This window comes from Myotis daubentonii, chromosome 2 (assembly GCF_963259705.1).
Source record: "Myotis daubentonii chromosome 2, mMyoDau2.1, whole genome shotgun sequence".
Taxonomy (NCBI): domain Eukaryota; kingdom Metazoa; phylum Chordata; class Mammalia; order Chiroptera; family Vespertilionidae; genus Myotis; species Myotis daubentonii.
This window is the reverse complement of record NC_081841.1, coordinates 187,976,092-188,002,663: the sequence shown is the minus strand read 5'-3', so window position 1 is coordinate 188,002,663 and position 26,572 is coordinate 187,976,092. Positions and strand designations below refer to the sequence as shown.

At 37.9% G+C, this 26,572-nt stretch overlaps 1 protein-coding gene across 3 annotated transcripts; it reads left to right on the top strand.

Moving 5' to 3' along the window:
- Positions 1-2,796: 2,796 nt before the first annotated feature.
- On the top strand, positions 2,797-23,818 carry ARGLU1 (arginine and glutamate rich 1). Of its 3 annotated transcripts, none has more exons than XR_009451366.1 (4): positions 2,797-3,406; positions 11,032-11,257; positions 13,053-13,628; positions 22,984-23,090. XR_009451366.1 is itself a non-coding variant. In XM_059685088.1 (4 exons), exons 1-4 carry the CDS (start codon positions 3,060-3,062, stop codon positions 23,146-23,148), a joined length of 822 nt encoding a protein of 273 aa, XP_059541071.1. In that variant the 5' UTR covers positions 2,800-3,059; the 3' UTR covers positions 23,149-23,818. The 3 variants fall into 3 exon arrangements, 1 of the variants encoding a protein (XP_059541071.1); XM_059685088.1 differs by having other exon boundaries at positions 2,800-3,406; positions 13,545-13,628; positions 22,984-23,818; XR_009451365.1 differs by lacking the exon at positions 22,984-23,090 and having other exon boundaries at positions 2,798-3,406; positions 11,032-13,110; positions 13,545-13,629.
- Positions 23,819-26,572: the final 2,754 nt, after the last annotated feature.

Sequence of the window (26,572 nt, the reverse complement as noted above, 5' to 3'; positions counted from 1 at the left end):
TAGCCAGGATCTCTAGCCGAGTTCTGGTCAGGATCTCCAGCCAAGTTCTGTTCAGGATCTCCAGCCAGGTTCTGTGTCCATGGTCTCTTGCTAGGTTCTCCAGCCAGGTTCTCCAGGTTCTCCAGCCAGGTTCTGTAGCCATGTTCCCTCACTAGGTTCTCCAGCCAGGTTCAGTCACCAGGTTCTAGTCAGGTTCTCTTGCCATGTTCTATCCAGGTTCTGTAGCCAGGTTCTGTCTCTAGGTTCTGTGGCCAGTTTCTGTCCAGGATCTTTTGCCATGTTCTCTCGCTAGGTTCTGTCTCTAGGTTCTGTGGCCAGTTTCTGTCCAGGATCTTTTGCCATGTTTTCTCCCTAGGTTCTGTCTCCAGTTTCTGTCCAGGATCTTTTGCCATGTTCTCTCCAGCGAAGTTCTTCTGTCTCTAGGTTCTGTGTAGGTTCTGTGTCTAGGTTCTGTGTCCTGTTGTCTTGTTACATCTGTATTTATACCAGTTGATTTCAATCCTATCAATCTCTATTCCAAAGGTTAGGGTGTTTCTTATCTCCATTCCAGGGAGTAAAGATTCTGTAGCTTAAGCATGATTGTTCGTAGTTAAAGTGATTAATTACCCGCCTGGCACTTAGTTAAGGGGTTTTATTCCCTCCCTAACTTCAGGGGAAAATCCCTACCTGGGGAAATAACCTTTCTCAGAGAGGTGACCTTGGTTAAAACACATAGTGCCAAGAAGGTGAGCAAACATATTAAGAACAGTATGCCATATATGCCAGGTCCCTTGAAACAGCAAGGATGGACCGGCTCCCAGCAATGTAAGAAGAGGACACACAGTAAATAACATGTGAAGACAGAGACTAAAATGGAATGCCAAGGATTGTCAGCAACCACCAGAAACAAAGAGAGAGGCATTGAATAGATTCTCTCTCAGAGCCCCCTAAAGAACCAGCCTTGCTGACATCCTGATTTTGGACTTCTGGACCCCAGAACTGTAAGTGAATATGTTTCTGTTATTTTATACCATCAGTTTGCAGTGCTCTAGGAAATCAACATACCAACTAATTGGAAAAACTGTCTTTAACATTTGATGGGCATCATTCCAAATGCATGTATATGTATGTGTGTACATGTGTATAATATAGATAATAGATTGACATAAGTATTTCTAGTATAATGGGGGTAATTCTATACATTCTAAATCAGCCGTGGGCAAACTATGGCCCGCGGGCCGGATCCAGCCATTTGAAATGAATAAAACTAAAAAAAAAAAAAAAAAAAAAAGACCGTACCCTTTTATGTAATGATGTTTACTTTGAATTTATATTAGTTCACACAAACACTCCATCCATGCTTTTGTTCCGGCCCTCCGGTCCAGTTTAAGAACCCATTGTGGACCTCGAGTCAAAAAGTTTGCCCACCCCTGTTCTAAATTATTAAATGTTATTTTACTTAAATGTATCTGAAGAAAAAGAATTACATTATCCTTCTATTAAATTGATTATTTTCCTATTTATATGCTAAAACCTTTGTGTTTAATTTTTTTTATAGGGCAAACCCTTCCTACTCTTTTCTTTCAAGGTTTTCTTTATAATTCATGACTGTGTGATTTTCCATATAACATTTAAAATTAGTTAGTTGTGCCCTAACCGGTTTGGTTCAGTGGATGGAGCATCAGACTGCAGACTTGGGGGGGTCCCGGGTTCGATTCCGGTCAATGGCATGTACCTTGGTTGCTGGCACATCCCCAGTGGGGGGTATGCAGGAGGCAGTTGATCAATGTTTCTCTCTCATCGGTGTTTCTAGCTCTCTATCCCTTTCCCTTCCTCTCTGTAAAAAATCAATAAAATATTTTAAAAAATAAAATTAGTTAGTTGTAATCCATCCTCAAGAGAATTTGGTGCTTTGATGGAAATTGTGCTAATTTTGTCATTTGACTTGGAAAGAATTGGCATATTTTTGATACTGATCTTTCACTCAAAAAAGTGGCATTGGTTTTTATTTACTCAGGTCTTGTTTCTGACTTTCAACAAAGGTTGAGGGATTTCATCATCAGGATCTTTTAACTTGTTAAATTTGATTCCAAAGTATTTTATAGTTTTTGCTGCCATTGTGGAGAAAATGTTTTTATTTCACTTTTCATAGGTTATTGCTTGTTTAAAAGGACAGTAGCAGTTTGTTGTACTATGTAGGATTACAGCTCACCTGGGTAGGGCTTGGTGGGGTTACTGGTTATGTGCAAGGATTTTGCACACTCCTGCTCTGCCACCTGCTAGCTGTGTGACCTGGGCAACTTTACCCTCTGGACGTCAGCATACCCATCCCTAAAATGGGAATTAAACACTTGTTAACAAATTCAAAGCATTTAAAACAATGGCACATGGAGGCCTATATAAAGCATAGGCTCCCACTTATCAAAGCCTATTTTATCTCCTGTAAGCCTCACAACCACCTCATAGAGTGTGGTTCTCTCCACTGTACAAATGAGGAAGTTAGCTCAGCGAGGCAAGTCATCTGCGAAGGGTCACTCTGATGTAACTTAGGGCTGCCTGACAAAACCAGAGCCTAGAAAAATAAAGCAGTCAGTTCCTGCCAAGACATGATTTCGTCCGCACCACAGCGTATTAGGTTCATTCTTAAGGCGTTGGCATCTTACCAGAAAGCAAGTGTACTATTCAGAAGCCAGGGACCTCGGCTCCTGCGCGTTGGGAGGGGCGCGGGGGCTGGCGGAAGGAGCCGAGCGCACTCGGAAATGCTCGCTTCGCCTTCGGCAACAATCGTCCGGGGGCGGGGCTGGCGCGACAGCGCGTTCCGCGCGGGGCATTGTGGGAAGGGCGGCCGGTGCAGCATCGGCTGCCATCTTAGTAACTCCGGGTGTTGCGGCCTTGTCTTTGGAGGTGGCCTTCGTGGCGGCCGTGCACCCGAGGGAGTGACGGAAAGTCAGCTGGCGGACAGTCTTCCTTCCCCCGGCTTCAGCGAGTCGCCAGCCGGCGTCCGGAGGCCCAGGCGAGAGCGTCCAGGCGCGTGCGGGGCTGAGGCCAGCGGTTAGTTAGGCACAGCGCCGCCCGGAAGGATGGGCCGGTCTCGGAGCCGCAGCTCGTCCCGCTCCAAACACACCAAGAGCAGCAAACACAACAAGAAGCGGAGCCGGTCCCGGTCGCGGTCCCGAGACAAGGAGCGCGTGCGGAAGCGCTCCAAGTCCCGGGAGAGTAAACGGAACCGGCGGCGGGAGTCGCGGTCCCGCTCTCGCTCCACGAACACGGCCGTGTCCCGGCGCGAGCGGGACCGGGAGCGCGCCTCGTCCCCGCCCGACCGCATCGACATCTTCGGGCGCACGGTGAGCAAGCGCAGCAGCCTGGACGAGAAGCAGAAGCGAGAGGAGGAGGAGAAGAAAGCCGAGTTCGAGCGGCAGCGAAAAATGTGAGCGCCCGCGGGGGAGGGGCGGGGGGGGGGGGGAGTCGGGATGAAGGCCGAGCTGGGGAGCTGCGGGGGGTCGCGGGGACCCTCCGGGGAGCCTCGGGCAGGACATACCCGGGACTGGGCTGGGGAGGGAAATAGTGGGACTTGAGCCGGATAGGCGTAGAGGGGAGCACGCGATTTTGGCGCGAGAGAGGGTGGAGAGCGCAGGAAGCAGGGGGTGGAGTTCCGCGTGGGGCCGGAGAGCTGCGTGGCCGCGATGAGCCGGCCCGGAGGCGCGTGTGCAGGGCTGTTGCAGACCCGCAGGACGAGAGCAGGAAGGAGCCGTGGGATGCCGATCGCCGCTGCCCAGAGCACTGTTGCATTGCCGCTTACCTGTGGGACTGGGCTTCCCGAAATAAGATACTTTTTAGGCCTATAGGGTCCAACAGTACCCCCCCCCCCCCCCCCGATACATTCTATTTTAATGTATTCCTACTAGTTTAAATGTCGCGGCTGCTGTTCCGTGTTTGGTTTTGTGATGTGGGGTGTAAAGACAGATTGTACACACCTTAAGTGTGCATGCAGTACAGTCCGTTTTGACGCCGGCATTCCCCTGGGTAACGCCATCCCAGTCAGCCTCCTACTCCTTCTGCCAGCTGCCTTGGATGAGCTCTGAATTGCAGGCTTCTGTGGCAAACTTCGGTCCAGCTCTGACATTCGTTTCCCCTTGTAGTGTACTTGGTGTTGAGACTTTGCTCGCATGCAGGAAGTCTTGTTTGGGTGGAATGTATTCCTCAAGTGTCTTTTGACTCAAGAATAGGTGTCAGTAATCCCAAACGGAGGGACTTTTGCGTTTAACACGCAGCGTTTAGTTTCGGTGCTCTGCTCTGGGTATTCCTTTCCCACAGTTGGGTTGAAAGGTAGAGTGAGGTAGGTTCACTTCCGCTATTGAACTGGCTGGCTTCCTCCGTTCTTCAGCGCATGTTTAGAAAATGCTCATGAGGCAGAGGATTTAAAATTTTCCTGAGACAGTTTTCCTTTACTTTGTGTGTACCAAATTGTCGGGGGGGGGGTTTTAATTTTTCTGCATTTAGGTTTGTATTATGTAGATTTTTCAGCAGAACCTGTTTCTGAGAGCAAAGTTACTGAGAGGTAGGGGACTGGGACACTAATATTACAGAGTATACAGTACCTGGAGAGGTATTTTGCTGCATTCATTTTAAAATGTAAGCAGTGCTTTCATCTTTCCTTCATTTTTCAGAACTGTCAGTGATATATATGAAAACCAAATACAAGTAATTGTTTCTCAACAAACCTTGATTATATAGAATCCAGTTTTTTTGGTCTGGAACAAGATTAACTGTAAAGATGTAGCTCTCAAATAACTATCAACAGATGAATATTTTTTAAAATTACCTAAGATATTGCATACGTTTTTCATGTGAAAGCAAAGGAGACCTTCAATTCACTAGACACTTTACATTCACTAGAAAGCTAAGACTTGTAGGAAAAGTGAGAGGAAATGTGGTATGCTAAGAATAGTTAGAATCATTTAGCAGTGAGCAAACATAAATAGCAGAGAAGTCCAAGGATGAAACTCAGAAAATAGAGCAGCTCTGTAGTTCCAAGTTGATAGGAAAAGCAAACTACCTTTAGCATTTATAAAGGAAGGAATGGGCAGAGCTAGCATCCACCTGTACACTGAATTCGTGTGTCATACTGTGGGCGCTACTTAATATGGTTTAGTAGTGCCTTTGACGTAATGCAAAGGAAATAAGGGAAAGACCCAGGTTTTGAAGCCACGAGAATGGGCAGAAGTCTTCTGTTTCCAAATCCCTATCGGTTAGTTCATTCAACTACCCAATTTATGTGCCTGGTAGTGTGCTAGGTGCTGTTAATATACAGATTGACCCGCGGGACCCCCCTCCCCCCTTGCCTAACCGGTTTGGCTCAGTGGATAGAGTGTTGGCCTACGGACTCAAGGGTCCCAGGTTCGATTCCGGTCAAGGGCATGTACCTTGGTTGGGGGCACATTCCCCAGTAGGAGATGTGCAGGAGGCAGCTGATTGATGTTTCTCTCTTATTGATGTTTCTAACTCTCTACCCCTCTCCCTTCCTCTCTGTAAAAAAATCAATAAAATATATTTAAAAAAAAAAAGATTGACCCCTCTCCAAGATCTTGCTCTAACTGGAAGACATAGGTACAGATTCAGTGATAGTGATGTGACTGTAGAAAGGAAGAAGTATCTTGGATGGGTCAACACTTCAGTTCTACGGAATGAGTGGTGGATAAAAATAGAGATTGTCAGAGTAGGCCTAGAAGGATACTTGAAGAGTAAAAAGGTGGATGTTAATTGGAACATGAAGTTCTATAAATACTAAAGTCATGGAGTAACTGGAAAGGTCAAGTCGAAGCTGGGAATCATGGGAAGGGTCTTGTATGCCATATTAAGGAACTTGGATTTCACCCTAGAAACAGGAAAGGTTTTAAGCAGATAAATGACATAAGGCCTTTTATAAAATAAATAAATAAATAAATAAATAAATAAAAAATCCCTGATTGCTGTATAGGGTAAAAACTAGTTATAGTAAGTCCACACAGGAGTAGTGGGGGAGCAGTTGTGGGATTGTCAAAGAAAGATATTTAAACATTTAGAACAAATAAAATTGGATGTGAAACATAGGAAAAGAAAGCAGTAATAATGTTGGTTCATGTTTATATTGTGGCTATTATATCTCAGCCACCGAATGTTTAACTACTGTGTCTCAGACACTGGTTAAAATGTCAGAAACCCAGTGGAGAGGGATGAGGGAAAGGGAGTTTCCATTTCGTACTTTCACTGTGGGCACTAATTTTTGGATATAGTCAGTTTACACAACGTTGATAGAGGGACAAACCTGGGGGAACCTTGAGAGCGGAATGACCCCTGGAGAAGGTGGAAAAGAGTTCCAGGGATTGAAAGAACCTAAGGGAATGTTTGTATTTTCAATTGGGTTGGGTGGAAGCTGAGAAATGGTACCAGAAGAATGCCTACTGTCAATTGTACCTTCAAGAGTCCAGTGTGCGATGGAGAGAGACAGCAAAATTAGAATCTTCTGTTGGGCTTAACTAATTAGAAAGTTTGTGGTAAGGATGAAAACCAGATTGCCTTGCCATTTTAACAATTCTGAGGCCTTGAATAAATCACCTACCTGTAAGTTTGATTTCTTATCTGAAACAAAGATACTTGACTTGCTTATTGTGAAGATTAGAAATTGTGCATTTAAATTATCAAAACAATGGCATATAATGGGCCTCAATAATGTTGTTTAATATAATTTATGTAAATGCAGCCATATTGAGCCTGGTGAATTTAAGAAGTGGTCTTACAAGTTACAATCTTAATGCAATAAAAGGCAGACCTTTAAAATTTAAAAAGATTTTCCCCCCTTGTTTTTGCATAGCATACTATGCCATAGCTAATTCACCTGGTTCAAAAGCTCTGCCTTTCCTCCATGAGTCCAGGCCATTTAGTGTGAATCCCTCTCTGCCCTCCACTGCACCTTTATTGTCGTTTTCATATGGTTATCTTTTGAGATGCTGTATGCATGTTGTATTAACTGATGAAAAGTGGGCAGCTGAAAATGACTTGCAGCAAATCAGGAAAATGGTAATTGGCGATATCTAGATTCCAGTAGGCTTAGTGTTTAACTGCATGACCAATCGGGAGCCTGCTAAGTTAGAATATCTAAACTGAACATGGGATCTATATGAGTGATCATTTGAAGACTACTTGAACTTGTTGTGAGAGCAGCATTTGTAAGCAAATTTAGTAGATGGAACTATGTATTTTGGGGAGGTGAGGGCATTAGGACATACAATCTAGCTGGTAAGATTTTTATGACTTTTTATGAATTACGATTTTTATGAATTTTTAAAATAATTATTTTGGTATTTAGATCGTTGTGTATGCCTTTGTCTCTCACTTTTGTCCTGGAGAAACAATGACAGGTAGTATAGTGCTTAAGATCATTAGCTTTGGAGTCTACCCAGATTGAGAATCACCTTTTAGCTCTTGCAATGAGGTATAGCCAAGTTAGTAACCTGCTTAGCCTCAGGAACCATCAAAGATGTATGTAGATGACATGGTATATAAACCTGTTGGCAGAGTATTTGGTACCTAGTCAATACTTAGTAAATGTTGTTTGGTAATATTATGAAAGTAGTCCCGAGAAGTAAGCTCCTAGGGTTGAGTTCATACATTTTAAAGACGTTTTTAAATAATGTATTAAGCTGCTATGTACAAATTCATGATCTCCTTTAACTGTTGTTTTTCTGGGCTCTTGATATTTTAATAGTTGCCATTTTAAAATCAATTGTGACTAGTGTTTTAAAACACCTGAGATCAAGGAGACCTAATGTTACACCATTTCCATTGAAAAACTTGAAGATTTGGTATCTCTTTCATCAGTGCCCCAAAATCTAGGCAAGGAAATGGACTCTGCAGAAGAGCCAGAGGAAAAGATTAGAGAGATAAAAGGACATCAAGAGATTGACAATTCCTATGGCAAAAGTTTGAGTGAGTGGATAGGCAATGATATTAGATGATAGATCTTTTATAAGGTAACAAAAGTGATTATTTGTTTTATGAAAGTTGCAATGCCTCTTATGAGTTGGTGTAATAGCTGCTTTATCATTGATTATGGTAAATTTGTCATCAATAAAGATTAACTCATGCTTAATTCAGTTGTACAAGTGCCCTTTGGTTTTCTGAATTCAGTGTTATGGGGAGGAGAATTAAAGCAATATTAGATTTTAGCTTTTTCAGCACTAGATCTAAAAATTGATTAAAAATTTTTTTTTCTGATTTACTTGAGTAGCAATTTTAACCTTACCAAGAATAACAGCAACAACAAAGATTATGTTCTTGATAATACTCTGTTGTAGGGGTGTAACCTTCCTAGCCTGTCTCCCAGTTGGACACAGCAGCAAGGCTTAATTATAGTCATGGTGGGCTGCTCTTTGGCTCCTCCAGGAACAAAGGGAGATAAGCATCCTTGTGAGAAATTCTATAAGGCCATTCTCATCCTCCCTGTTTTAGTTGAGCTTGGGACTTTCCACTTGCCCTCTCCTTCAGGCTATAAAACTGCTGAGCTGTAGTTAGAATTTACTTCTTAGCAGCAGAGCTACCCACCACCTGTGCTTGTACCCGTCACCCAGCCCCTCTGGTTTGGTATCCGTCAGTGGGAGCAGAGACATGGGGGAGCTAACACCATGCTGATATGGCTTTTGTTGTAAGTGATAAACTGAATTTATTTAGGCTCCTTTTCTCCTTGCTTGCTTGCTTACATACTTATCTTTGGAAATGAGGCCCTATTAGCCCTTGTGCTATTGCTATTACTTAAGGACTGGTTGACAAAAACCCTGAATCTGTATCAGGTCTTTTTACCTTTACCAAATTTCTAAGTTAACTTGGCAACTTTTCTATTGATAAACTAACCAAAGCTTTATCCTGTTCTTTTCCTTCTTTTTTATTTTACATGGGAAATTTTAATTGGAACTTTTTACATCGTCCTTCCTTTAAGAGTTGAATTGTACCATTATAAAGTTTCTTCTTAGGCTTTTCTAATTTATTAACTGCATAAGAACCAACTAACAAAATAAGTATATATGGGTGTGTATACTTTTAAAACTTTGTGTTATGAAAACTTTCCAACTTAATGCAAAAGTAGAGAGAATATTATAAGCTTAATACATCCATCATCCAGATTTAGCAGCTGTCAGTCTTACTTGTTTTATCTTTTATTTTTTTCTGGATTAAGTAGATAAACAAAAATTTTCTATTTGAAATGTAGTTTAATTTCCATTGAAATTGCTGCCTGATTTCCTTTAGACATTCCTAGCTATTTATTTTTAATGTTGGGGTAGGTATCTGTTCTCTTACTGAGCTGCTATAAGGTTTATACCCTAATGCTGTATTTTTATTGGATATTAAAAAGAAGTAAAAGAAAATTCCAGTTAGTGCATGTTAGGCCTTTGTGCCTTTTTAAAATAAAATCACTGCCCTGACCAGTTTGGCTCAGTGGCTAGAGCGTCGGCCTGTGGACTGAAGGCTCCCAGGTTCGATTCCGGTCAAGGGCATGTACCTTGGTTGGGGGCACATTCCCCAGTAGGGGGTGTGCAGGAGGCAGCTGATCGATGTTTCTCTCTCATCGATGTTTCTAACTCTCTATCCTTCTCCCTTCCTCTCTGTAAAAAAACCAATAAAATATTTTTTAAAAAAATAAAATCACTAATGTGGTGGGGAGTAATTATTTTTAAAAAAAGCAACACATCAGTGTGGTGATGGCCAGAGGGAAGGAAGGGTGGGGGCTGGGTAGAGGTGGGCAAAGTGGGGGCATCTGTAATAGTGTCAGTAATAAAAATAAAGGTAAAAAAGGAATTAAAAATCTTCAAAATAGATATTTGAAATACGTAGAAATTTCGAAGAAGTTCTGCTTTCTCAAGTAGCTGTTATCTTGACAGAAAAAAAAATGTAGAGATTTTAAATGCAAAGATATCTTTCACATGAATCAGAATGTGAAAGGTAAGTCAGTATTAGGATGGTATCACTGTAGTAACAGGAATTGAGAATGAAAGCGCTAGAGTGGAAATTGAATCACCCCCCAAAATATAGTTGAAGTGGATTTGGGTGTTTAATGCTCACTTTATTAAAGAAACCTTTGAAATTAATTTTAATATATTTCCAGTCTATCTCAATATTGTCATTTGGTGTAATCAAATCAAAATATGAGGTCTTTTTTTTTATGTTTTGGTTTTCAATTCAACCTAGATAATGTGTGAGGCAGTCATTGGACACCAGTGGTATAAAACAAGGTTTCCACTATACTGATTTGATAAACGACAGTACTTTCAGTGCAGAATTTTAAGTAAGTTGATTCATAATATCTAAATGGAGTTAAATTAAAACAGTATTTGGTTCATTGGGCTTTTTAATAGAACTGATGATACATTTTTAATCCACTTTCCATCTCTAGAAGAACGTTTAATTGAAAACCAATTAAATAAAGAAAAGATACAGTAAAGTTCAGAATCTGAATAAGGTATATTTTCACTAAAAGTTAGTTATACAACTATTGCCTTGACACTCTGAAACTCTTTGAGTCTGTCTTCTGACTTTGCCTGGAGGGTAGAAGAGGGGAATGAATTTTGCTGGTCTGAATTACTAGTAATTGGTACATAATGATTGTTCCTGATTTCTTTGCAGCTCAACCCTTAGACTGGGTGGATTGGCAAATGAGCAAGTCCATATACTAGTATTTACAGTTTGTCTTTTCATTGTAAAGTTGATAACAAAAGTGGATCCCCTGTTTCACATTTGCTCTACAGTTCTAAATAAAAACTGGTGAATTAAGCTTTTGTATGTACTGCACGGCTTTTTTAATTTCAGAAAGTGATGGAAAAAACCATGCTTTTATGTTTATTTGAATTTCTGTATCACTTAACATCATGGTTTCTATTATATCCTTGAATGTTGCATGAAAATGAATTGTAAAATCATAGAAACCTATAATCAGGCTCAATGTTTTACAGATTTATAACTAGTTTTAAATTTTAGGTTTATTTCTTATATTATCTAAGTCATTTTTTCCATTTTGTTTGCTAGCCGGCAGCAAGAAATAGAAGAAAAACTCATCGAGGAAGAAACAGCACGAAGAGTGGAAGAATTGGTAGCAAAAAGGGTAGAGGAAGAATTGGAGAAAAGGAAGGATGAAATTGAGCGAGAAGTTCTCCGAAGGGTGGAGGAAGCCAAGCGCATCATGGAAAAGCAGTTGCTCGAAGAACTCGAGCGACAGAGACAAGCTGAGCTTGCAGCACAAAAAGCCAGAGAGGTAACGCTCGGTCGTTTGGAAAGTAGAGACAGTCCATGGCAAAACTTTCAGTTTTGGGTGTGCCTCCTGCTCAGTTCAGAAAGAGATGGAATACAGACTAATTCCTTTCTCATCTAAACTTAACATTGCTGCGAAAGTTAATTTTTTAGCTATTCAGAAGTGCTGACTGATATTTAAAAGTTATTTTCATAAAACATATTCAAGGAAACTTTTTGATTTAATGGAACTGGCTTACATATTTGAGAAGTGTTTGAAACTTTTGCCATGGCTGCAGGACTTACATTCTTTTTTGGGAGGGTCGGGGGACACAGGGAGTCTTAAAGGGACAAGGTTAAAAATCCACCTGTGGTTATGTATTCTTTTCTGTTTATCGTTCTTATTACCTAGACTGTGAGAGGCTTTTTGCCTTCAGTCAGATTAAAAAGAGCAGGGCCTAACACTGAGTGACGAGAGCACCTGCTTTTGATAAATAGGTTTTCTTGCTCTTTTTTCTCTTCTTTTATCCCTCATCTCCTGCCCCAAATTCTGCCTCAACACCATGGACTAATTCTAGTGTTTTGATCATAAGGCCCTCCATTTTCCTAATGTGTTTCAAAGAATCTTTTTAGGAAAAATGCCCATATTATTCATCCACTTTTTAGTATCTACTAACAACTCCTTTTTTTCTCTAGAGAGTTATGAAGGAACAGGTTGTCCTTGTCTGGAGTCAAGCTAAACACATGATTTGTTTTATCAGCAGCTGGAGCAGAAGTTGAAAATGTCTTTCTGTGAGACAGTAATTTGCTACTGAAGCTTTATGGCTTATTTGCACTGATTACTCCAGGATCCTAAAACTTGTTGAAAGTCTCTGAAACACACTCAAAGCAAATTATTTTACAGCACTGAGTGTCCCTCAACATAGTTTCCATAGTGAATATGAATTCAATTGGTGTGTGCCACTGGAAATCCTATAGTTATATTTTCTTGAATTTAAATATTTGACTCAAAATATATGCCTCATTGTCATTTTTAGTCCTGGCATTGTGGACAAATTGACATTAATCTCTGTTTTGAGTAAGCTTAGCTTTTCAAATGTATTTTCCCTTGTGCTGTCTTTAACTACATATATACATGTCTGTATTTGGTGGATATCACAGACTTGATGCAATTAAAAGTATGAAATTTTTGTATCGGCTTTTAATTATGAAGATATTTTTGGAGTAATGGTGCTGTGTTGTAGCGAGTTATTAATCATAGGAAGATTTTTTTCTCTTCATGTGCTTTTTGTTTCATATTAACAATATTTTTTTTTTAACACGGACACAACCCTCTGCCAGTCTTTCCAAATATTAAAATCATTTGAATATGTCTGCTGTGATCTTAACACTGCCCAAACCATCGAGCAATCTTCATGTAGTTTGCATTATAAAAATCTCATTAAATTTTCCAAGAAAAAATAAACTACAGAATTTTATTTCCTGACTATGCACCCCATGGATTCCTGAATTTCAGTTCAGACTGTAGATGACAAGATAAGCTGCCTTTAGAAATTGTCAACATCTGAATGTTAAGTCCATTTTCCCCATGGAAGAAGCCCTTAGTTCCATGAAGTATGGATTACCATTTGTATTTTTCACTAACAGTAAATGTATTTTTCTTATTAATTGTTTGCCTTAGGAATGATGAATTACATTTTTTGTTCCTTCTTACCATAAACATCTGCATTCCTCAGCTCAGCCTTCCTTGTATGTTGTTTATAAATGGTTGAGCTGCTGATGCAGGTATTGCCAAGCTAACAGTACAAATCATTTTAAAGAGGAAGCTGGCGTGTATGGCAGCCGAGGAGCACACTCTGCAGGACACTGGACAAGACAGTAAATATTCAACTTTTAATGCTGATTAAAGGAGTATAGGTAAAGAATACGTAGGTATACATAATTGGTGAGACAAATATTCACTTTATTTATATTTTATATTATTTTTTTTTAATTTGGTAAATACTATTCCAGTTTTGTTAGTTGTCCTTGTTGATTTGTGTGATATTAAAGTACTAGTAATAATTGCCAGGAAACTATCAATTAGGGAGGGTTTAGTCGGTTGCTGTTTGGACTGGGAGGGATGATTGAAATTTAGGGTTAGAAACAAATTTTAGTGGCTGCACAGTTTATCATTTGTCAGACAGAAGGTAGCTTTATATAAAGCTACCCTGTAAATCAGATCAAAAAAGTTCAGAGGAAGATTAGTAAATATTTATCAATAAAATTAAACATTTTATTTTTCTAACATCTTAACATGTCCTCCCCTTTAGGAGGAAGAACGTGCAAAACGTGAGGAGCTAGAGCGAATACTGGAAGAGAATAACCGAAAAATTGCCGAAGCACAAGCCAAACTGGTATGTATAAAGCATACATGAATAATATTTTTTTGTTTTTTTCTGAATTTGTTGAATAATTTTGTGCTTTATGATTATTACTAGTGTCCTGGTGCACGAAATTCATGGGGTGGGGGTTGTCCCTCAGCCCAGCCTGCACCCTCTCCAATCTGGGACCCCTCGATAGATGTCCTACTGCCATTTTACAGGGATCAGGCCTAAACTGGCAGTCGGATATCCCTCTCACAATCCGGGACTGCTGGCTCCTAACCACTCACCCGCCTGCCTAATTGCCCCTAACTACTCTGCCTGCCGGCCTGCTCGCTCCTAACTGCCCCCTGCTGCCCGCCTGCTTGGCCCCAAATGCCCCCATGTCAGTGTGCTTGCCCCCAACTGCCCCACCTGCTTGCCCCCACCTTCCCTCCACACTGGCCAGCTTGCCCCCAACTGGCCCCTGCTGGTCTGCTTACCCCCAATTGCCCTTTCCCCTTCAGCCTGATTACCCACAACTGCCGACCCATCCTGGCCTGATCACCCACAACTGCCCTCCCCTCTTGGCCTCTAACTGCCTCTCCCTTGGCCCTGCCACCATGGCTTTGTCCAGAAGAATGTCTGGAAGGTCTCCTGGAAGGTCTCCCAGTCTAATTAGCATATTACCCTTTTATTAGTATAGATTAGTTCTCAGGGTCATTTTAAGGTATTTGAGGCAAGAGTGGAATAGTTGACTAGAATTTAGCTACTGTGTTCCACAGTAATCTATTTGTGGACCATCTAAATATTCGAAATAATCTGAAGAAAATTCCGAAATTTGCAGTTGTTTAAAACCGGTTTCCTGGAGAAAATTGTACTACCTTCATTCCCAATTTTTTTTTTTTTTTTATTCTACCCTCATTCACACTTCTGTGCCTGAAATAATGAAAACAGTCTTAAAAGTATTTAAACCAACTAATAAGCAACATTTCACTTTGCATTAGTTGCCTTGTTACTGATTGCTAGACAGAATAGATGGATCATATATATTCATATATATATATATATGTACCAGATTAGTAAATTATTTTTCCTATTCCAAGTTTATAATCTAACAAGTATGGAGAATCAATTAATTATAACATGATACAGAGATGGAAAAGGTGATATAAAGCAATTTTTAAATTTTAAAGAAGCCAACATAAGGATATTGAGGTAATTTTTTTCCACTTATTTATGCATTCATTGGTTGATTCTTGTATGTGTCCTGACCGGGGATCAAACCCCCAACCTTTACCTATCAGGACAACGTTCTAGCCAACTGAGCTGTCTGGCGAGGATAAAGTAATTTTTTAAAAATAGAAAAAAAATTGATGAAAAAGAATGCTAGAATTAAAAGTCTATGGACATAAATATTCCAAAAACCAAAGGATAATCAGACATTTCTGTATAGGGGAAAAAGCATTTTCATCATGAACATGGCATATGGGTGATTCTACTTCCAAGTAAAAATATAAGTCAGAGATAGAAGGGATTTTACTTTAGGATGAATGAGGGATTAGTGCTATTTAGTACCCAGAATGAAGACATGGCTCAAAAGAGACTCTTGGTTCTAGATGTCTAAAAAAGTTTTGTCTATTTAGAAATGTGTTGAAAATCATACAGCCATAGGAAGACATTTGCAGCTAAGTCATACTGCTGACTGGAGGGGGAAAAGCAAGTTGCAAGCTCTAGTTAAGTGGTTTAGAAAAAACAAATTCTGTGACTGTTTATAAGGGCACTGAAAAAGATCTGGGATGGTATTAGTAATTAACAATGGATCTCATTGAAGGTGGAAGTGAAAGAGAACCATAGAAAATGTATCCATGGTTGATAAGAATATAAAAAGGTTAGAACCTTGGGGGTAGTTGGTACTAAAGGTAGGGGTGGGGAACATCCAGCCCACAGGCCATATAAGGCCTGCAAAATCATTTGGTCTGGCCTTGCCAAAGCATTAAGGGTTAAGTTAATTAAATGTTTGGCCAAATATAGCAGGCTAGTTTTTAAGTTGATAATTTTGTATGGCCCGCAAATGATGTTAATAGATATCCAAATAGCCCTTGGCACAGAAAAGGTTCCCCTTGTTTTGGAGCATGGTTTTTTAAAAAAGATATTGTGCCCCCGTATAAGAGCCAATGCTGGAAATACCTTAAGCAACTTAGCACAGTAAAATGAATTCTTAGTTAATATCACTGTCCTGGTTTTTTTGAAAGCCAGAATGGAAGGGGAAGACTTAATTCTGCTTTTTCAGTAAAAAGACCTTAAAATCGGCTTAAGTAGAAAAAGCAATACAAATGGATTGGAGAAGGAGTCACTATAAGATATATCCCTACTTATCAATAAGTAGCGGGTGGGGAAAAAGTAGGTTTATAGTTCATGTAAAAATAATACAATAATAATACAAGAATAAACTTGTTTTGTGTACTCACTACTATAAACATACTTTTAAAAAAATGTTTTTATTTAAAGTATTACATGTCTCATTTTCCCCCCAGTTGACCCCACCACCGCCACCACTCCCACCCCAGAGGGCAAGCCCCACCACCACAGTGTCTGTGTCAATTGGTTATGCTAATATGCATGCATACAAATCCTTTGATTGATCTCTAGCCACCCGCCTTTCTCCTCCTCCCCACCCCTCTTCTCTCTGAGGTTGGACAGTCTGTTCAATGCTACCTTGTCTCTGGATCTATTTTTGTTCATTAGTTTATGTTGATCATTATATCCCACATATGAGTGAGATCATGTTATATTTCTCTTTCTCCAATTGACTTATTTCACTTAGCATAATGCTCTCCAGTACCATCCACGCTGTTGCAAATGGTAAAAGTTCCTTCTCTTTTATAGCAGCGTAGTATTCCATTGTGTAGACGTACCAATTTTTTAATCCACTCATCTGCTGATGGGCACTTAGGTTGTTTCCAAATCTTAGCTATTGTAAATTGTGCTGCTATGAACACAGAGGTGCATATATCCTTTCTGATTGTTGTTCCTGGTTTCTTGGGGTATATTCCTAGAAGTGGGATTACTGGGTCAAATGGGAGTTCCATTTTTAACTTTTTGAGGAAACTCCATACTGTTTTCCACAATGGCTGCACCAAGTATGCAGTCCCACCAGCAATGCACGAGGGTTCCCTTTTCTCCACATGCTCGCCGGCACTTGTCCTTGTTGATTTGTTGAAGATAGCTATTCTGACAGGTGTGAGGTGGTACCTCATTGTTGTTTTGATTTGCATCTCTAGGATGATTAGTGACTTTGAGCATGTTTTCATATGTCTTTCAGCCTTCTGTATGTCCTCTTTTGAAAAGTGTCTATTTAGGTCCTTTGCCCATTTTTTTATTGGAATGTTTATCTTCCTTTTGTTAAGTTGTATGTGTTCTCTGTAAATTTTGGAGATTAAGCCCTTATCTGAAATAGCATTGGCAAATATGTCTCCCATGCAGTGGGCTTTCTTGTTTTGTTGATGGTTTCTTTTTCTTTTGCTGTGCTGAAGCTTTTTATTTAGATGTAGTTCCATTTGTTTATTTTCTCCTTAGTTTCAATTGTCCTAGAAGCTATATCGGTAAAGATATTGCTACGACATACGTCTGATATTTTGTTGCCTATGGAGTCTTCTAAGATTTTTATGGTTTCTCGTCTTACATTTAAGTCATTTAACCATTTTGAGTTTGTTTTTCTGTATGGTGTAAGTTGCTGATCTAGTTTCTTTTTTTTTTTGCATCTATCTGACCAAATTTCCCAGCACCATTTATTAAAGAGACTGTCTTGACTCCATTGTATGCTCTTGCCTCCTTTGTCAAATATTAATTGAGCATAATGGCTTGGGTTAAACCTACTTTTGTACCACCCTGTATGTGATAATGTTTCTTAATGATTACATGTAAGGAGAAAATCTCAGTGCAGTTAGGAGGAAGTAAGAAAGTGTGCATCTTAATTTGAGCTTTGAAGGTTGAGCTTTGAAAGGTAAATACAGTATGGTTTGTAAGGCATGGATATTTCTAGAAGAGAGGGACTCTATAGTTGGTATTTAAAACATTGATTGAAACAGAATTTCCATCAAGTAGAATAGAATTTCTCTTAGGACATAAGAGATTGGATAGGGTAGTGAGTTCTTTGTGGGTGGCCTGGAATGCCAGATTGTGACTTCTAGAGCAAAGCTTCTTAACTTAGTGTGCCCTGCCAAGATTTTGATTCCTTCTAACTCTGGGTTGGGTGTCTGGGTGCCTAGGTGTCTAGGGACAGTTTGGCCTCTTTATTTTCATCTAGTAGACTTTTTGTTTACCCTCATGAACCTTATTTTCTGTGTGTCTGGGAAAAGATGAGTAAGTACATTACAGAGCAGTATTGCTCAAGTGGTGGTAATTGTTCAGTTATTTTTTGTATTGTAATTTCAATTTGCCTTAGAGTCCTACTTTTGCATAATACTGTTAAGACAAATAATAGAAAAAATAATTGTTTTTAAAGCTTCTAAAACACTTTTATACCTGTGGATCTATTAGTTTGCAGACTGCCACTGGTCCATGGGCCTTTAGCACTAGTGGTTCTAGAATATTTGTGTTTGACACTATTCTGACTTCATGTTATCAATAAAACTTCAGTGAAAAGTTTCTTTTGGAAAAAGAAGTTTGAATTTGAGAAATTTTGGAAAGAATTTAGACATAATTAACTAATTTACTTCTTGTGTTCAGTAAATTTGAAAGCATAAGAAATTACTATTGATGTTGGAGAAACTTTTATTTGGTTCTATATGCTTTCAAGGAAAGTAGAATATCCTTTGTGTAGGAGGACACAAAAAAATGTTATTGTAGCCTGGCTGGTGTGGCTCAGTGGTTGAATCTTGACCTATGACCCAGGTCACCGTTTCTCACTGTCCATTTCCTGGGTCAGGGTACATGCTGGGCTAGACCCCCGGTGGGACTGTACAGGGGGCAGCCAATTGGTGATTCTCGCTCATCATTGATGTTTTTATCCCTTCCTTTCTGAAATCAATAAAAATGTATTTTTTGAAATGTTATTATATAAAGATGCAAGACACATATTGAGATTTCTATTTTTGTTGTCCTTTCATCTTCCTATTGAAAGCCCCATTAAAATAATAAATATTTAAGGAAAGAAGGGAAATATGATAATGTTGTTGGCAGCATGGGACTTTAGGTCAGTAGTGCTAGTTTATCTTGTTGAACCAATAGTTTTGAGTTATTTCTTAGTGGCATAATTCCTAATTATAATATTTTTTTGTTTTTTTCCATCATTCCTATAACTTATGTAAAATATTTATATCTGTATTTTTTAAATTTAATACATGTTTCAGGTGGAGAGTAGTAGATTTCAGTATTCTTATTTGTTAGACTGCTGCAAAGAAGAACGCTTACGATAATTTTTTAAATGGCAGTAAGACCTTTAGGTAAAGAAAGTTGGAACAGAAGATACTGAGAGGGATAAATAGGCCCTTCTATAATGGTATGTTTTGCTTTTATGTATTTCATCTCGCCAATTTTTGGAGTGAGGTATAGGATTGAAAGCCATCTTTGTGAGATATAACAGGGCCCTGGGTGTAATGACTCTAATATTATGGGTGTTTGCTTTCTCTTTGGCCTCCATGATGCCTACTACGTAATTCTTATAGGAGAGCTTAGTATTGTTCATATTTACACACATGCACATTCCTTCCTCCCTCCATCATTGCGAATAATGCCTTTTGCATAAATTTGAAACAAGAGAGGAAGGAACAATGTATATTCTCTAGCAAATGGAGTCATCAGGAATGATACAGCAAGTCAGAGAGAGGGTAGGGTTTAGAAGAGTACCAAACAAATAAGGTATAGGGTCGGACCATACAGATGGATGGGCAGTAAACCGGTTTTTCATCACTTGAGAGCCACTGTATTAAGATGAGAGATGGCTTTAGATTTTACTAGACAAGTCTACTCTTTCTTTCTTGTTTGTTCGTTTGTTTTTACCAAGCTGTGATTGAATAATGTTTAAGCTTATTTTAAAGCTATAATAGAACAAAATACAAATATTTAATGTAAAGACAGGATAGTCACCTGTTTAATTTATTTATAAAAATTATTCCATTATCAAGTACTTACTTGTAAGACACTAAGGGTACCCCGTTACCTGTGGTAATACAACTGCTGTACACACATACATACTTTTATCGCCTATATTTGTATACCTAAGTGAAACTGAAACTTTTTCTTTATCCAATCTAAAAGTAATTTCAGTGCAGTAGAATTAGTATTGTTTGTATATAAAAGAAATTACTTTTAAAATCTTGTTTTTAATTTTTTGATTAGGTAATGTGATTGTATGATTCAAAAATTTGTTTTAGAAAAATAAGCAGTGAAATCTTCTACCTTTTTCCCCTGTCCATCCACTAACCATTCCCATTTCCAAAGGTATATTCAATTACATTTTTATTTGTTTTTCCAGAGTTTATAACGCATTGTTAGGCAGATACAAATAGCATACATTTTTATTTTCCCCTTTTTGCACAAAAGTAACATATGATACATAGTATTTGGTACTTTGCTTTTCTCACTTAATAGTGTAACTTGGAGATTTTTTCTATTTTAGTATATAGGGGACAACTTTTAAAAAAAAACTTCACGATGTGTTGTTTTATAGATCTGTAATTTATTGGTAGTTCCATATTGGTGAATATTTGGGTTTTTCAGTCTTTTACAAACTATGTTTGCAATAAATAACTTTGTATAATTTTGCATGCGTGCAAGTTCACTTATGGAATAAATTCCAGAAAATTAAATAGCTGGGTAATAGTACTATGAAGATGCAATTTTAGTAGATTACTGCCAATATACTCTTCATAAGCTAGCACTTGATATATACTTTTGAATTTCTATCAATGTGATAGGGTGAAAAATGCTATTTGTAAATAGATTTCTCTTATGTCTTGAGGTTGTGATGTTCAAACCCTTCACTCCCCAAGGTTATAATCTACTTTCCTCGGGGCTGAATTAGAACCTTAGGGAAAAGTGAGTCTGGGTGTTGGTGAGGGTTTCCCGAGGATATGCGCACACACTAAGAATCTTCACTTTGATTCAGTTGCACATTCCAGCTCTTACCTCCAAATGTGTGATGATTTATTAAAACTGTGGGTAAAGTAATTGGCATATGATTTTACTGAAGATGGTCAGAAGCAGATAATTTTTTATTGTAATTACCAGTGAAAGTCTAAGCAAGAGAGTGGTGATTTGAAGTGGATTTTGGTGTACAGACTGGATTTCAATAGGAGGAAAAGTGACATGAGCAAAGGAGGAGGAGGGGAAGCAAGATAGAAAGGACAATTTAAGAGAGAATAGTAGAAACAGTTGGGGCCCCTATAAAAGGAAGTCTTAGGTAGTATGCTAATTTAGGAAATTAGCTATATTCTGTGCACATTGAAAATCATTGGAAGTTTGAGGGCAGGAGAGAGCAATGCTTAAGAAGGTTGAGACTTGCAGCATTGTGTAGGGTGGATCAAAGGGCAGGGACTGGAAACAGAAACGATTTTAAGTTTGTAAGAGATATGCCCTGAACAGTTACGGTAACAATTGGAAATGGAAAAAAAAACTCTAGGTGAGAGAACATAACTTTATGACTATTTGATGTTGGCAGGGAAAGAGGAAAAAGACAGAAAACTATAGTATGTGGATGGCAGTGGGGAATGTTGAAAGGGCTGGTGTATTTTAGGGTTAGGCTACTGGAATTTAAATCTTGTACATGTTGAAATTTGAAGGTGCCCAGAGCTTTCCCAGGTGGCTTTTCATTAGCCAGCTGAAAATGTAGCTTAGGAAAAAGATCTGAGATGAAGAAGACAGATTTCAGTTCTGTGTTGGATTTGACTATGAAGACCTAGAAATACATGGAAATCTACTTTTCCATCTTGCCTACCCACCAGATTCCCACTATTATAATTCTGATCTTCCTCATCTCTGACCTTACTTGATCACAGTGGATTTGCCCCCCACTGTCTTAACCTTTCACCTTTTAGCCTGTTACCACCACCACTCCCCATTTGAGAGCAAAAAGTAAAATAAACCTCTTTGTGTTATATATTTTTTAAAAAATGGGCTTTTTCTTACCCGCAAGATAAAATTTCAACATTTTATCTTGCATTCTGAGTCCATTACCTATCAGTGGAGATAAACAGGAGACTCAAGTTCAAGGGCAGGAGAATAACTGAAGAGAACAGGCACTAAACTTACTGTTAGTTTTTGACCATGTAAAAAATAATTTCAGTAGAATTAATGGAGATGATGGAAGTAATGACATATTAATATTTGAGTTTGCGAATAGGTAGGCATTCAAAGGATTCGGGGAATATTTTAAGATCAAGGTCAGATACAGAAAAAAGGACAACTCATTGATCATTGAGATTAAAAATCCAAGGGTTAGAAAATGTTTTTTCAACTTTGGCACTATTAACATTTGGGGTTAGATAATTCGTTGTTGTGGAGGGCTGTCCCATGTATTACTGTAGGATGTCTAGCAGCATACCTGTCTTCTATCTGCTAGATGCCAGGAGCCATTTCCCCCGTTGTGACAACCAAAATCACCAACACACATTTGCCTGATGTCCACTGAGAGAGGAGTAAAGTTGCACCTGGTTGTAAATTAATAAGGAAGAAGGCATGGTACCTTTGGGGTGCAAGGAGAGACTTGTTGAGGAAGAAGATCATGTGACTGGCCTGTATTTTTGGTAGAGGGGGAATCTATAGTGAATGCTTAAAGGAAGTGGTTGCTTTGAGACTGAAGGAGTTGAACACACTGCAGGAATTAATTATACAAGTGTCCATTTGAAATTGACAGCATTTTATAGTCAGCCAGGTTAAAAAGTTTTAACTTTTTTCTTTCCAAAGAAAGAGGCTTTTATTATTTTTTGGTTGTATATTGACAATGTAATGTATTCCCAGTGAGGATTTCTCCTATAATGTTTGTATGGCTTGCTAATTATGTATTTAGCTAGCATAGTTGGTAGGTAAAATATTCTGAATAAATCCATACCATGGTTTGTAACTGACAATCTGTTAATCTCATGGTACTGAAAGTATCTATAAAAATATGTAACAGGACTAAAAGTATACTGATCTCAAGCATGGCTTGTAGAAATTTTCATTTTCAAAATATATAAATGCTTTTTTATAATTTCTTTAAAAATTAGAAAATGTAGGAATAATTAATAAATTCTTTTCTAATTCTCAATATTTTTCTTCTCACTGTTTGTGTGATGTTAGGCCAAGTTTTATTAAACATACTATTGTTTGCTTCTATTGATTATAAATTCTCACCTAATTTCCCAAATACCATGAATGAAAGCCATGAAATTCACAGAATTTTCAACTTTTTACTTCTAACTTTCAGGCTGAAGAACAGTTGAGAATTGTTGAAGAACAAAGAAAGATTCATGAGGAAAGGATGAAACTAGAACAAGAGCGACAACGTCAACAAAAAGAAGAACAAAAAATTATCCTGGGCAAGGGGAAGTCCAGGCCCAAACTGTCCTTCTCCTTAAAAACCCAGGATTAAATTGCAAACTCTGAACTTTTTACAAAGAAAAATGGAAAAACTTTGTATTGTAGCTTCATGTTGAAGTGTTTTTTTTTTGTTTGTTTCATTTTGTTTTTGTTTTTTTAATTTGGAAAATCTGGAAAGTTAGCTTGTTCTAATAGGGGCTATGCTCTGCAGTTCCTTTTCTTCCCCCTTAACTTCTATTAAGTGAAATCCTTATCAGATCATTGTTATCTTCTAGAAAGTGATATATTTTTCACCTGTTTGGATTCTGTGTTAGTGATCTGAAGAGGAGCAGATCACTTTATAAATTGTGGATGGTCTGATAAGGTTTTTACTGACCCACAGACTTCGGAGTTATACTCTGTTTACTACATCGTAATGCTGGTTTTGCTGACTTTTTGTTTTTTTATATATTTATAAAAAAAGAAAAAGTTGGTAATTGCTTTGGAAGCTCCTGGGGTGTTGTTGGACCTATGTGGTATATTGTTAAATCAGTGTCCTCATGATACTGTTGCTCTTGATGTTCCTGATACAGGTAAGGAAACAGTTGGTCAGCTCTAACACAAAATATATACAGTTCAGTATTGTCTCTGTTCAAATTGTTTTTATTTCACTGACAAAATCAAACCAGCATTCCCCATTGTGTAAATAAATGATTTTGCTGAATAAAGTCGTCTTAAATTCATATGTTGAAGCAATTTTTTTTAAAGTTCTGTTAAGTCTTAAAGAGGGTGGTTTACTTTTTGATGGTCAGCAATTTAGAAATCCTAGAACTATGCTACATTTCCTCTCATACTTTTAACATAGGATTTATATGTATATTAAATATACTCATGGATTAGTATTTAATGGCTATTTTTACAAATATTTATGCTGATACAGCAATTATGACATCAGTATTACTTTTAAGAAGTACTAAGCACTCAGAAAAAGATTTAAATTCTCAATCCTGTACCTCTATTTTAGGATATAAATATCACCTCAATAAATTGTACTTAATGAAAACTACAGAAAAATGCTTCTCAAATTTATAGATCTTAGATTATTTTCAAAGTGGGCCATCAGAAAGAACTTAGCTTTGTACTTTCACAAAAGGCTAAGGCAGTCAAATCATCTGCAATGTAGGGTACTTGCACGTTTATTTTGGGGACAAACACATTCAAACTTATTTCAAGTTTTTATTTTGTTTTTGCATGTGATGTGGATGACTCTTACAGAGTACAATCTGCCTCATTTATCTTTACATATGTTCTTCTAAGTGTACTGGTATTAAAACATTTATTAAAGAAAAGGATATGAATATAAAAATGTTTTCTGAGATGCATAAACATGTCATCAAAATAGAGGAAATGTTCTCCAATATTTTGAGACAGTTTGATCAGTCCTTAAAAGTGAAAACAGAAGTTAATGAAACGACTACGTGGTGGATTACTTTGTGTGTGCATGCCAAGAAAAACGCTGTTGCTTTAGTTTGAGCTCTGAGTCTAATTGTGGTACGGAACAATAAACTCAGTTTACACATCTTTAAAGGTAGAATTTTAAATAGGCATGAACTGTAGTGAGAACTGACTTAATAAACATGATACTTATTCTAAACCATTCACTTTATTTAAAGTATATAGGTTGCTTACAAGTTATTTTTCAACTTCTAAATATAGGTTAACTAATTTCATGATTCTTACACTGTTTTTGTTTTTTTTTTGTACAGATCCATTGCTCCTAAGTTGTGTATTCAAGTTTTGGGAAATGTTTATTGAAAAATTGTTTTGCTATACAAATGTTTTAAACATTGTATCTAAGTAACCCAGACTAAAAATATTTGACATTAGCTTACACGTGCCTTTAATTTTTAAAAAATATCTTACTGCCACATCTGGTGTGAAATCACATTGCAGTAAGTTGGTAATAACATACTGCAGTATCTGCTTGCTGTTGGAGACTCACATCAGATATTGAGATTGTTCCTGTGCCAGGCTATAGGAAAGAGGATGTAATTGTTAATAAAAGACACCTGATTTTTTCTGTGCTGCAACAATGTGTAGTAATTTGTTTTCACTGCCTTTGTGTATCTATTTTAAAAGTTCAGATTCTCAGTCTATTAGTAGTTTGGATGTTCCCTAATTTATTAAATATGCCTTTATTTACAATTTTGTTTTTTAGGTTATTTCTTAATGCATTATAGAATTAACTAATGACTTTTTATTACAGTATTTAAAATAAATGGTTATTGCCATTTATATTGTGGAGTTTGCAGAATTAACTCATTTGTATAAACTAAACCTTTAAATTAGTTTGGTGTGAGGACTGGTTAATGTTTGCAAAGAGGGGAAAGGGTTTATATTTAAAGATTTACTGCTTCAGTTTTCCTTATAAAGATGTAGCCATTTAGGCCATTTCTGTCCTCAGTTTAATATTGAGTCACTTACTTGTGCTAATATATGCACATAGCCTTTTTTGTGTGGCCACCAGCAACATAAGAATTTTCAGTGGTTTTGAACGTTTTATTTTATGAAGTAAAATAGCATAGAATCTTGGCTAATTGAACTCTATATATCATTTGAAATGCTTCATTTATATTAAGGATCCTCCATTTGTCACTTAAAATTTCTCCAAAGCTTTACTATTAACTAGAGCTGCTGTTTTCAGTTCTCAATTTTCTCTTTGTTTATACCCAGAACCGTTTGTTTTATATTACTGGCCATGAGAAATTTTGAAGATGGGCTATCTTAATTTTTGAGACCTGTCACTCCCTCCAGTATTCTATGTAAAATTATATATATATATATATATATATATATATATATATATATATATATATATATATATATATATATATATATTAGAGAGGTAGAGGGAGAGAGAAAAACATCAATGATGAGAGAGAATCATTGATTGGCTGCCTTCTGCAGGCCCCACACGGGATCAAGTCAGCAACCCGGGCATGTGCCCTTGATGAATGGAAGAACCTGGGACCCTTCAGTCCACAGGCCAACACTCAACCATTGAGCCAAACCAGCTAGAGCCCTCCAGTATTCTTAGGAACACTCAATTATCACAGTGTTATTAATTAGTGAAAGGACCTAAGAGGACCACTGAAGGTAAAAGAATTAAGGGCCTCAACCTAGAAATCAGGAATGTGTGTTGAAAGCCCAAGCAGTAGACCTAACTTTTTCATTTGTTGAATTGCCACTAATGGTGGTCTTGATTCCTTTGCTATTACCTTCGTTTTTCATGTTTACTCATGTTTTTTAAAAAAACACAACTGAGATAATTGTCCATAATCTTGGAGTAGTTATTACACTGCACTATACATTTTGTAGCAGATTTGCCATTGATTTTCAGATTATTAGCTCTCATTGCCTGATTTTATATATTTAGTATCTATAGTTACTAGAATAACTGATTTGCAGCTGGGAAACACTGGAATGGGATACAGAGG